At 46.1% G+C, this 12,052-nt stretch overlaps 1 protein-coding gene across 2 annotated transcripts in view; it reads left to right on the forward strand.

Annotated features, from left to right (window-relative positions):
• Positions 1-4,205: 4,205 nt before the first annotated feature.
• LOC122393003 (tubulin beta chain-like) overlaps positions 4,206-12,052 on the forward strand; it is a 30,628-nt gene continuing 22,781 nt past the window's right edge. The window contains exons 1-2 of one of the 2 annotated variants that reach the window (XM_043388462.1): positions 4,206-4,256; positions 7,460-7,534. In XM_043388462.1, the coding sequence (XP_043244397.1) occupies positions 7,478-7,534 (57 nt within the window). In that variant the 5' untranslated portion in view covers positions 4,206-4,256; positions 7,460-7,477. Of the gene's footprint in view, positions 4,271-7,459; positions 7,535-12,052 lie in introns of both variants that reach the window. The other variant, XM_043388464.1, reaches the window with a different exon arrangement.

A 12,052-nucleotide genomic window follows, 5' to 3' on the forward strand; every position in this document is an offset into this window, starting at 1 on the left:
TTGCATACTCGCACATGGTGAGTCATAATATGCAGAAGCACAAAAAGACGCATTATGGAAAAATACAGGGGCGGAGAATTGTCATAATCCCAGGGGGTGCTTTTAGTTTTCCAGCACCTGGCGAATGAAAGCGTCGCATTCAATTGTGTAGAAAAGCACATACCTATAGGTACAGCACATATGTAGGTACGCTTTCCCAACAGCATCCATCACTGTCCTTGCAACTAACGTAAAGCAGTTTGTGTCTCAGACGTAGTTTAAGCAACCACTGGAGCACTATTTATATATGGTGACCTTTGAATTTTAGGGGATGCTCGAGCACCCCAAAACCCCTAATTATCTACCCCTGGAATAGAAATACACCTTACGAGAAGCCGAGACTTAACCCTCGCCCGCACATGCCATTTTCCCATCCTAGAACGCGCATGGAGGGGGGGTTGCCACCCCCCGCGCGCCATTTCGTTCTTGCAGGAGATAGAGCTTCGCTGTAAAGACTTACAGATTCTTTGGAAAGAGGCAAATCCAATGTTACTCAATTTTACCTCATTAGGTTAATCATTGACATTTCAGGTCAGGTCAAACTAAAAATGTTCCTGTTTGGGGTCACCGTTGGAACAACACGTGCTGTGCCTATCATATGTATGTAAACCATACTTCTTAACCCTCGCCCCTGTAGGGGGGGGGGGTGCAACCCCCCCCCCCTGAGGTTTTTCTTAGCTACACGCCGAACCGTTTCAGATAGCCTGCTCAAATTTTTAGTACCCTTTGGGGCATCCTTTGCGCAACTTTTGGTAATTTTTTTTTGTCAAGGTCATGTCAGGTCACGGAGTTATGACGTCATAAAGGGAACAACCTCCGGCCAGATTTACGCTAAATTGGAGATTGCTTCACATTGGTATAAATGCCGACTGACCTGACGCACTGATGGATTGTTTTAGAATCACAACTGGCTGATTTGACATTGGCACAATGTCCGTTGACATTTTGAAGGTCACTAAAGGTCAAGGTAAGGTCAGTGACCTCGGTTGACCTGTAATGACTTCTTGTATGTATGTATGTATGTATTGACGATCAAGAGCAATCCACAATCGGCGTGGCGATTACCACTTGTATGCCTTTTCGGGGTATTTTGATGCCCTGAATTCGAATTTGCTATCCATTTCAGGCATCGTCGGTTGTTTCTTGTAGTTCATTTTGGGTCAGGGTCAGGTCAGTGACGTCACACGCCTGACGTGACCCAATGCACAAATGACCTTGCAGACTTCCGATGCTCCCAACGCATCATTTTTAGAGTTATGACATCGAAATACACACCAAACGATAGAGAATTGATCAAGGATCACGATAGTGAAGGTTTCAAGTCGATATCTCTTACCGTTTTGCCGCAATCGGCGCGGAAATCTGAAACAGTTAGATTTTTTCCGAAAATTTAACCTTTGACCGGTCATAAGTAGGTCAAATGTTGACCTAGGACCAAAAAATATACCACCAATCGCGAGATCTCGTTGAGAGCAATCCGTTGGTCTTTTCCGCTAAGCTCTACGACGCTTCGTTTTCAAACACCAGGGGGGGTCGCACCAACCCCCCCTGCATGGGCGAAGGTGGCAAAACACCGTTTACGGGCGAGGGTTAAAGGGACACTCCCACCTTAACATTAGTTTTGAGTTGAGATAGCCAAATTGGTGGCCATGGCCTGCAAATACCGGTTTGGGCACTCACAACATCGAAAAATGCTTTAATTCGAAGATATGGAATTTCAAACTTGCAGTTTTCGGATTCTAAGGGGCTAATGCATTGAAATGCCCCCTTAGAATTTGTGACGTCAGCGGAGATCTAACGATTTTTAAATCTTAGACTAAAACCAGCGTTAACACGTGGTGGTATACGCTGCTTTGCGCGCAACGTCTGCCGCACTTTAAGGCTGCCAAATTATTGCTTCCAAATAAAGTCGCTAGTAACAGGGGAGATCCCAAAAAGTAAACAAAAGTAAAAGCCTAATATCTTGAAAACCAGTGAATATTTTTCGGTGAAATTCGGTAGATATTCGTTTTCCCTTTTTCTGAACCAAGGGACATCACTTTCATGCCAATTCATTAACTTTTTTGAAGGTGGGAGTGTCCCTTTAAATGCTACGGTGTCACTGTTTTGAGTGTTTACCATTTCTTGCATTTTGACGTAGGCTGGCCGACGTCTTGCATCATTTCACAGTCAATTGACATCAACGGCCTTTTTAATGACGTTCAATCAAGCAAAATGCAGTCACTAGCCCTGAACTTAGTACCTATTAACCCTCGCCGGACCTATTGGTTTTCTACATACGCGCCGGCCGGGGGGGGGGTACGACCCCCCTCGCCGTTTCGCCCATGGTGGGCTAGCGCGTCGAGGGAAAAACGAGCGTGTGCGCCGTTACGAGACGCAGAGATTGGTACCCGATTTTAAGGTCTTAGGTCAACCGGTGACCTCTGAGGTCAGGTCAAGTGCCCCAAGGTACGGTTCAGTTTTTGGTGAATAATTTCGCAACAAATGGCCGCAGAGCCGCGATTTTGGTAGCATCGTATTCGCCTCGCTCAGGCGCGTCGAATGATATACTTTTTGTTCGGGTCAGGTCAACTTAGGGTGATGACCTCAGGTCAAGGTCAGGTCAGCACCTCCAGGTCACGAAGTTCGTCGAAAGAGGTCATGTTGCATATCCTTCGATTCGGCAGGTCTTCCTGAGTCCATTGGTGGCTTTCCCGACTCGCTAGCTCAATTTGATCAAGAGTTATTGACGAAAAACGAATATGACCTTGATGACGTCATAAATGACGTCACGCAAGGTCAACATTGCAAAAGTGACGCATCTAACCTTGCGAGCAGTGCATCAAATCACGATTCTGTGTGCTTGAGATAGTTGGAGATCGTTCCCGGCGCCAGAATAGCAGTTTTCATTTTTCCCCATTGACTGATAATGGTGAGGTCACGAAAATGACCTGACCTCATCTGACCTTTAGGAAAAATCCAAGATATACAAAATGTGAGACTCATAATTGCTACTAGATCCTGCAAGTTTCATTTCCCTGTGACATCTCCTCTGGCAGTGAGGGCGTTGCGAAGTTGCGACATCTGAAGACCGTGCGGAGGTTTACTTATGACGTCATATGTCAGTGACCTGACCTGACCCGAAAATACGGTTGGTGTCAGAAGATCTGGCTTGAATCAAAGGTCAGGTATGCCATGTTTCAGCTCTCTATCTGTAGCATGTTCGGAGCTATCGCGAAAAAAACCTATGGGGGGCGGCACCCCCGCTCGGCCGGCGAGGGTTAAAGTAGGAATATCTTTATTGATTGACAAGGTGTAGGTTAATTTGAAAAAAAAATTGCAATAACGAAGGCTAGTGCGCTAATAACGAGCGCTAGTTTCTGCTGTATCGTTATTACTGCAACGGCAACCGCAAGGCAGCCACGTCCAGTGCGAGCCGCCCCGGTCCGGCATACGGCCATGGGTGCGGCGGCTACTGCCCCGTCGGCTCCACGCATCCGACTGACCGGCCAAGGTCACCGCTCCGTCCGCCGGGAGGGCGGGGTCACGTGCCTGTGATGTCAGGCCTACGTACGGATAGCCTCTACTCCACTGACGGATTTACGGAGCTGATTTTAACATTACGAGGCAACGACAAGTACTCTAACAATTGATATTTTGTTAAGAGACCACATATTAGCGAAAATTGGCGCTTGAACTGAAATGTTTTGTGCGAAAATTTGAAGCCAATTGAATAGATATTCAATAAATTATCGCCGAAAAACAGGGTCTCATGGGGTCTGAAATGCATAGTAGTTCATAAAAATGAATACTTTGTTATAATGTTTGAATTCGAATTTCCTTTCCTTCATGTAGTGCCAAATTGAGAGCAAGTATGGGCCAGTACCTACGTGATACGTCACAAAGAAGACAATGACGCCAACGCGTGACCTATGGTCAGAGTCTGGGTCTGGGGTGACTTTTCTCCGAATAATTTTGCCCTTTTCACGGTGACGTCACGGACAGGGTTTGCGGAATTGGGTGGCGGGGCCGTGTCTCCGTCGTCGCCGACGCGCCGCCCCCTCCCAGACCATGTCGTTCCGTTCAGCAATAATAGAGGAGTCGGCGGCGATTGGTGCGCACTGCTTTGTTGGTGGCCGGTTGCCGTGCCGACAGGCCTGGAGAGGGGTCGAGCGGGCTGGGTGACCGCTGACCAGTGACCGGCGGACGGCTGGCTGACCACCGCGGAGCGACCACAGGTCAGGACACACAGGTCAGGACACAGGACACCTGTCAGAACACAGTGCAGGGCACACAGGTCAGAACACACAGGCTAGGACACACAAGCCATGACACACAGGTCAGGCCCCATAGGTCAGAACGTACAGGTCTCGCGGGTTTTAGAGGTAGGTTTTGTCCCTATGAAATTTAGTAAATTCCCGGGTATATCTTCTTCGTCTTAAGCTTTTAAGGGTTGAATGTGCGATCGATTTATTCATACACATGCCTGCCATGATCCTCTAAAATGGCTTCGTCGTATATCGATTAGTTTCTGAGATATAGCCGAAAATATAAAAAGGCAAAACCTACCGCTTCAACCCGCGAGAGCCGTACATACAGATCAGGACATTAAAGTCAGGACACACAGATCAGTCAACTTACATACAGCACATACATTACATACAGAACATTCAAGTCAGGACACGCAGGTCCCGACACAAACCGAGCGGGACACACGTCAGACGCATAGGTCAGGACACACAGATCAGCGCACACATGTCAGAACACACAGGTCCACACAAGTACCGAGCGATACACAGATCAGACACACAGGTCAGGACACACATGTCAGGACACACATGTCAGGACACACGAGGACACCAAGACAGTTGGCGAACATAGCGGCATCGACTGGCTGCTCTGCGAGCTTTCGGCTGCAACTTCTTTTTTTATACTTTTTTTGCTTTGGAGAGTAGCGACAAATGAAGTCAACCGTCAAAAGTTCAATGTGCTTAACCCTATTCCTGGCGGGCTCCGCCGGGACAAGAAACTGGCGGGGGGGGGGCCGATTCGGCCCCCCCCCCTGAGATCTCGAGAACGAAGCAAGATAGCGACAAGCGGTAAACGGCATCGGATACGCACGGCCAAGATCTACAATTTTTACTAAGGTCATTTTCAGGTCAGGTCAAAGATGACGTCACAGGGGTCGAAAAAGTCAAAATGGCGGCACTAGATATGGAGAGAGTTTTTCTCGAATAACTTTCGAATTAGTCAAGATAGGAACAAACTAAGGGCATCATCGTGATCCTCTCGTCAATCCGCATCGAATGATATATATGTTGACCTCGAAAGGTCAAGGTCAAAGGTTGACCTCAGGTCACGTGACCTCGAGGTCATCATGTATACCATTCGATGCGTCTTGACGAGCTGAACACAATGAGACCATCCACGCGTCTGTATCTTGTTCCTGTACGGAGTTATTGGCCAAAAACCTTTGGTGACCTTTGATGACGTCACATGACCTCACAGCTGCCCAACAGCAAAACAGACCTCAAGGTAGTGAAGGTTGATCGTATATGAAGTCATGTATGGTATATGGGGCCATTCCGACCCGTTTTAGTGGTAAAAACAGGGAGTTGATTTTTCCCCCATTGACTTATAATGGGGAGGTCGCGAAATTGACCTGACCTTAGGTCACCGATATCAAAATTCCGAGATACACAAATTGCACATACTGGTACCCTAACTAAACCCTGAAGAGAAGAAATTGATCGGTCAAAAACTCTAGCTCTGGCGTGATTGCAAACTTTTCTGAGGTAGCGTCACCAAACCGCCTCTGGTGACCTGACCTGAGGTCAGATCAGCTCAAAATTTTCAGACATGTTGCGTAGAAGCCTTTTAGGAAAAGTCAGAAAATTTGAGCTTCCTAGCTCAACGCGTTTGGGAGATATAACCAAAAAACCTCAGGGGGGGGGGCTCCTGAGGCCCCCCCCCGCCAGGAATAGGGTTAAGTCGGCAGCAAAGTCCAATTAGCAATCCGAACTTTAACCCGCGCCCCGCTGGGCTATTCAGCCATACGCGCCCTGCTGGGGGGGGGGCAGATTCTGCCCCCCCCCCCGTCTAACTTCCGAACCGATGGTCGTAGAAAGACGGGGAAAACGGCAATCGAAAGCTCTCAACGAGGCGAATCTTAAGAGCTCATTTTTTTGCTTAAGTAGGTCAGAGGTCAGGTCAAGGTCAGGTCAAGGGTACAAAATGCAAGTTTCTACAGTATCGGCCTTGCACCGTAATTGCCGAAGAATGGACTGAGACTGATTGCCCAGAACGTGTTCTTAGGCTACCAAGACAATATTCGTTGCATACAATATCATTCAAAGGTCAAGGTCAAGGTCAGGTCAGGTAAGGTCAGGTCACCAAAAACAAAATATAGAAAAGGGCATGTGCGACACATGTTTTATGGGTCATTTTATTCATAGAATTCAATAGGCACACTCAATTAGTGATATGGACCACCTCTGGATGAATTTCAGGTCGAGGTCAGGTCAAGGTCAGGTCAAGTGAGGTCAAATTTTGAAGTTGGTTGTTAAGGCCTAAAAAGGTGTCTATCTGATGCAGTTTTTCACGGCCAGTCGAATGGTGCTATTTTTGTTTCCGTAAGAGGTCTAGAAGTTCCAAAAAATTCATTTTTCAAAAATTTTGTGTGTCGTGACGTCATAAAATTTTGAATAACTCCCACATTTTTGAACGGATTCTTCTCAAAATTGGTATGTAGGTGCACATAGACCACTTCTCTGACATATATTCCGGTTTTTCGATACACTCAAAATTTTGGATTTTATAATTATTTTCCGAAAAAAGTCGGTTTTTAGAAAAAAAAAATTGGGACAAAATCCAAAATTTTCAAAAAACCGAGATAGTCATTTGATAGACAAAGTAGAATCACGTATAACCTTTTTTGTTACGTCTTGATTCCTTTAAAAATGAAGATGTTAGCGGCATTTGAAAGTTTGCGATTTTTGAGGCGAAAATGGCGAACATGACGTCACTAAAACGTCATTTTCTCAAAAAAATTTCCGACGGATTTCGCTCACATTTTCAGGAAACGTGTCAAATTGATGCATGATAAGGTACTGAAAGTTTGACGTCGCTGGCGTAACGCGTTTAGAAGTTATTGGCGAAAAACGGGAGGGGGCAGATTCTGCGCCCCCCCCCCCGCCCCCAACGGGGCGCGGGTTAAAAGTGTTCTTGTTAGACTTGGTCATGCACCAATTTTCATTCATGTATCGTTTTGTGATCCCTTTAGCAGAACACTTTGTAACCAGTTTGCTTTGATTTAAACGATATTAGAACTGCATTATCGGCTGATCACCTCTTAGGTGCGACTTCTCATCATTTTTTGGTTCTGTGGATTCATGTTCGCCTTGAGCCAGAAGGTGTTTCTCACAGACATATTTCTACGCAGGTATCTGCAGGCGCCAAGATGCGTGAAATTGTGCACATCCAGGCGGGCCAGTGTGGGAACCAGATCGGCTCAAAGGTACAGCCTGCGGCACCTGCACCGTTTCACCCACTGTCACCCCAGCCGGCGCACAGACCGCATGCTGCATACCGTAAAGTGGGGCTATTTGAAAGGGATTTTACAGTTTTTGGCCTCTCCCTTCAAAGCTGTTGATATTTCCTATAGCATGTAAATTGTAAAAACGTAGTTCTCTGTAACCGCTTTCAGATAGGTCCATTTTTGTTCAGCTAGTAACCATAAATAAACTCATTTTTCTACTTGAAGCCTGTCTCAAATAGCCCCATAGTGTGGGGCTATTTGAGACAGTTTTAGTTGCAAGGAAGTTGAAGAAAATCGGTCAAGCTAAGGATAATTCTTTTAATGCCATGCGATTGGAAATTAAATTTTGATACTTGTGCCAAAAAGTATTTCTTTCAAATACAGTTATGTAACCCTCATATTCAAACTTATCGTTTTTCGTTGGACATAGCATGTCGGTCTGTCAAAAAATTGCATTACTTTATGCTTAGGCTGTCATAATATGATGCGACCCTAAGCTTTAAAAATCACAGGATGATTATATAGGACTATTATTAAGTCAACGACAGTGAAATTTTCAAAATAAGTTGTTGTGTTTGTCTCGGGCGGCGTAAAACATATAGGCCGAAAGTTGGTGGGGCTATTTGAGACAGGCTCGCTAATGCATTTAACACACCGCAATGCATTAAAAAAGGGAAAACAGTTTTCAATATGGTTGAATGAATAGGATGCATGATCGGTTGTTCCATTGCACATCAACCTGTGAAGAAATAACAGAAAAAGGTCAAGCGGTTTTGATTTTATACCGATTTTCCTAGATCACTGCATGTTGTATCGAATGGCCGGTTACCGCACTGCATACGGTACGTATACTGAAGGCTCACCTAACAGTACGTATGTATGATAAATGACCTTCAATGGTGCCTTCTGGTCAACCAGAGTAGATATGGGTCCATTACCGACCACGTCAGTGACTAATGAAGCACATTTTATGCACATATTCACAGAGGTAAGGAATATCGTCACAAACTGGAAGGTCACATTGAGCTACGATGTGTAAACATTGCTTGCTACTAAAAGTATCATGAACCCATGGCCGATTCACCGGTGTTCCTTAGCTCGAACGTTTGATACACTTTAGGCAGATGGCGGTAAGTCTTTTCGGTTGCATCATATCACCTGTTTTGAGGGCCTTGGCATCACAAACATCAGCTGTATTCGGCATACGTTGAGGTTTGACGAGGTGGTTATCATCGGGATTCTGAGACATTGGGTTACACAATCGTCACTACCGTTAACAACATATAATGTCTCCATGAAAAATGTGCTTAGCCCATAAGTAAAACGATAGTTACGATAGATTCGGTTGCAAAGGTTTCAAAACTTCAACCATGTTAAGGTGCAGGTAGGGGTGCTTTTCGTATAACTTAAATTGTGTTTTTTCTGTATTTCTCGTTTAATGCCAAAGCTCTTTCAAAACTTTTCAAAATTTTCAAAAAATCCTATTAATGGAATTCACCGTTAAATTCTATATCACCCTGAGCAAAAATTGATGAAAAATAGCACACGGTTTTAATTTTACAGCAATTTTACCAAGCCAATACCGTACTGTCTCAAATAGCCCCACTGTCTCAAATAGCCCCACTTTACGGTAGTTATCTTTCCAACAATACTGTTACGCGCCCAGCCTACTCACGCACCAGTTTGGGTCGTTACCCGCACTTCCGGTGTGGCACCGGTACGGCAGCGTTTCTGCGAGCCGTTACCGGCTAGGTGGCCGCGCTAGTCGTGGGCTGGCCAGTGGCCGCCCGGCGGCCACTGGCCGCCGTGTCTTCAGTGGCCAGTCTTTGTCCCCAATGTCTGCGCAGAAAGCAACGCACTTGCCCGCGCGGCCACGCACTATGGTTGGAAACGGCCTCACGGATGGCCGGGGGTCAACGCGAAAAAATGTTTTGCCCATAACTTGTTAATGCGTAGACCGACTGCGATGAAACTTTGCATAGGTATACCAGTGACTTTCGTGCATCATACAGTAACTCAGAAATGACGAGGTCACGTCACGTCACGCGATTGTGACGTCATCATTGCAAGTATGTTATAAGTCGCCTATGTCTTTCGTAATGTTATCAATATCGCGAGGCATTTTGAACATGTTTTGAATACTGCTATTACTGAATGGATATTGTTGTTATGCTTTAGGGCGAGAAATATCAACGTAGTGACGCACAGTGTCTTACTTTTGGTCATAAAGGGTCAAAATTTGGAGAAAAGTATTAATGATTTCTTTAGATTGGGCAAAAAAGTAAGAAATAAAATGACGATCAAATGACAAAAAAAGCGTCAGATTAACCCGGCAGTTGCTGGGGTATTTCCCCACCCGCCGTTTCCGGGTGGGGGTGGGGGGGCGTTCAACGCCCCCAGCCGATATCTCGCGAACAAATAGGCGCAGCGAAACGCACGAGGCGGCAAATGAAAGAAGAACGCGACGAGACTATTCACATGAATACTTAAAAGTTGAATTTCGAGGTCACAGGTCGGGTCAAGGTCAGGTCAAACACTTGAAATCGGGCTTTCAGTAGCATGGACTTTAGAACCTCGCAATCGGTGCCTCTTGTCATAAACTCTGTCACAACTGTCACAACCCTTCATATAAGTGCTAAAAGAGTGTCAGATCCATGTAGGGGTCAGTCAAACATAGGCCACTGGCCAGGGTCAAAGTCAGGTCAATCAGGTAAGCACACAACCCCGAAAATTAAAACTGGTACCTATTCGCAGCCCATGACACATGTTTTATGGGTACTTTTGAGCGTAGAACACCATGGTGACATTCATTTTATCATACGAGTACGTGGTTGGTTGAAAAAAGATCAATTTCAGAAATGCATGCATCATGGTCGTGAAGTAGTCACGAGATATTGCCAACATTCAGTTCAAGATTTTGGAAAATGTAGAACGATGATCAAAAACCATAGATAGCCATTGGATTTGCCATGGTATTGGCAGTGTAATGGCGTTTACAGCATGTCTGTATGTCTCTTCTGTCAGTGGATATCCAACTCCATACTCCATACACGTTTACACGATATCCATACTCAAGGTGCAGGGGCGAGCAGTTACTTCTTACGAGGGGTGCGGAGTCGAAGTCAGAGTCGGAGTCAGAGTCGGAGTCGGATTTAGAGTCGCCCAGAGTCGTGGCAACGAGCCAGGAGTCGGAGTCGGAGTCGGGGTCGGTCAGGAGCCCGCAGTGGAAGTCGGAGTCGGTCCGAATCGGAACACCTCCATCACGACTCCGAAACACTGGCAGGGGTCCGGAGTCGGAGACAGAGTCACCCGGAGTCATGGCAACGAGTCAGGAGTCGGAGTCGTAGTCGGAGTCGGATTTGGCGCCACCACGACTCCGCAACCCTGCTTCTTACCATCATTTATTAGGATAAGCGATTGCACGACTGACGAGCCGACCCGGTGCTAACGAAGCGACGGGTAGGTACGCCTCGGGAGATAAAGCTTCACAGAAGATTTTGCGCACAAGTGCGCAGTTTGCTTTTAGGTTCCCCTTACGCAGAATTGAACAGAGATTTATTCTGCCAAAAAGCTCAATGGAGGTCGATGGAGAACTTTTTGTAAGTCCAATGAAACATAAACGTAATTTTGCAAATGTTGCTGTGGTGACACTGCAAACAGAATGCAATGCCGTTCCTGATTTTGAACACGCATGGGAAAAAGAGTCACTCCACTCGATAGCCAACATAACAAGGATTATTTTGATATATGATAATCCAGTTTTACAACGTCATTGAGGTACTCCACATGCTATCACCAGCGCGGTTGTTTAAACCTTTGACGGCGCACCAAAAAAGCCACTATCAGAAACTCCCGATTCCACGTACGATAATGAAGACTAAATGCGCAACTAAATATTTTTTTCTGCCCAATTCAAAACATTTCATCAATTTCAAACCGAATGACACCCCAAATACACATATATTCCGAAATTGCCCATGGCCATCCGTGAGCCCGTTTCCAACCATAGTGCCACGGTGCGATTGGCTTGCTTGGCATGCGTGGCATGCGTCCAAGTAAAACTGATTGTAGGTTAGGTACCGTCACGCTAAATCTGCAGAGTAGACTTCTTTGTATTTGTTAACCCTCGCCGGCACAGGCCATTTTGAGTCCTTCGACGGCACAAGGGGGGGGGGGGTTGGTACGACCCCCCCTCGCGTTTGGCCCCTGATCGAGCTAGAGCTTCGCGGAAAAAACGAGCGTGCTGCCCGTCACGAGACGAAGCCGATGATACCCAATTTTAAGGTCCTAGGTCATCGGGTGACCTTCCAGGTCAGGTCAATGACCCGAAAACCAGGAAAATCGGGACCTGTTAGAAAGTCGTAAATTGTGGCTGCTATGTGGTTTTCCAGGGTGCTGATCACGAATATCGTGTTAGTTTTGATCAGAGATAATGTCTTTAAGCATTTAGACCAGGTCGGGTCAGGTCAGGTCAGGTCAACCGGTAGGGGTTGTGAC

Source organism: Amphibalanus amphitrite, unplaced genomic scaffold, assembly GCF_019059575.1.
Source record: "Amphibalanus amphitrite isolate SeventyFive unplaced genomic scaffold, NRLGWU_Aamphi_draft 000511F_arrow, whole genome shotgun sequence".
In the NCBI taxonomy this organism is placed as follows: Eukaryota; Metazoa; Arthropoda; class Thecostraca; order Balanomorpha; family Balanidae; genus Amphibalanus; species Amphibalanus amphitrite.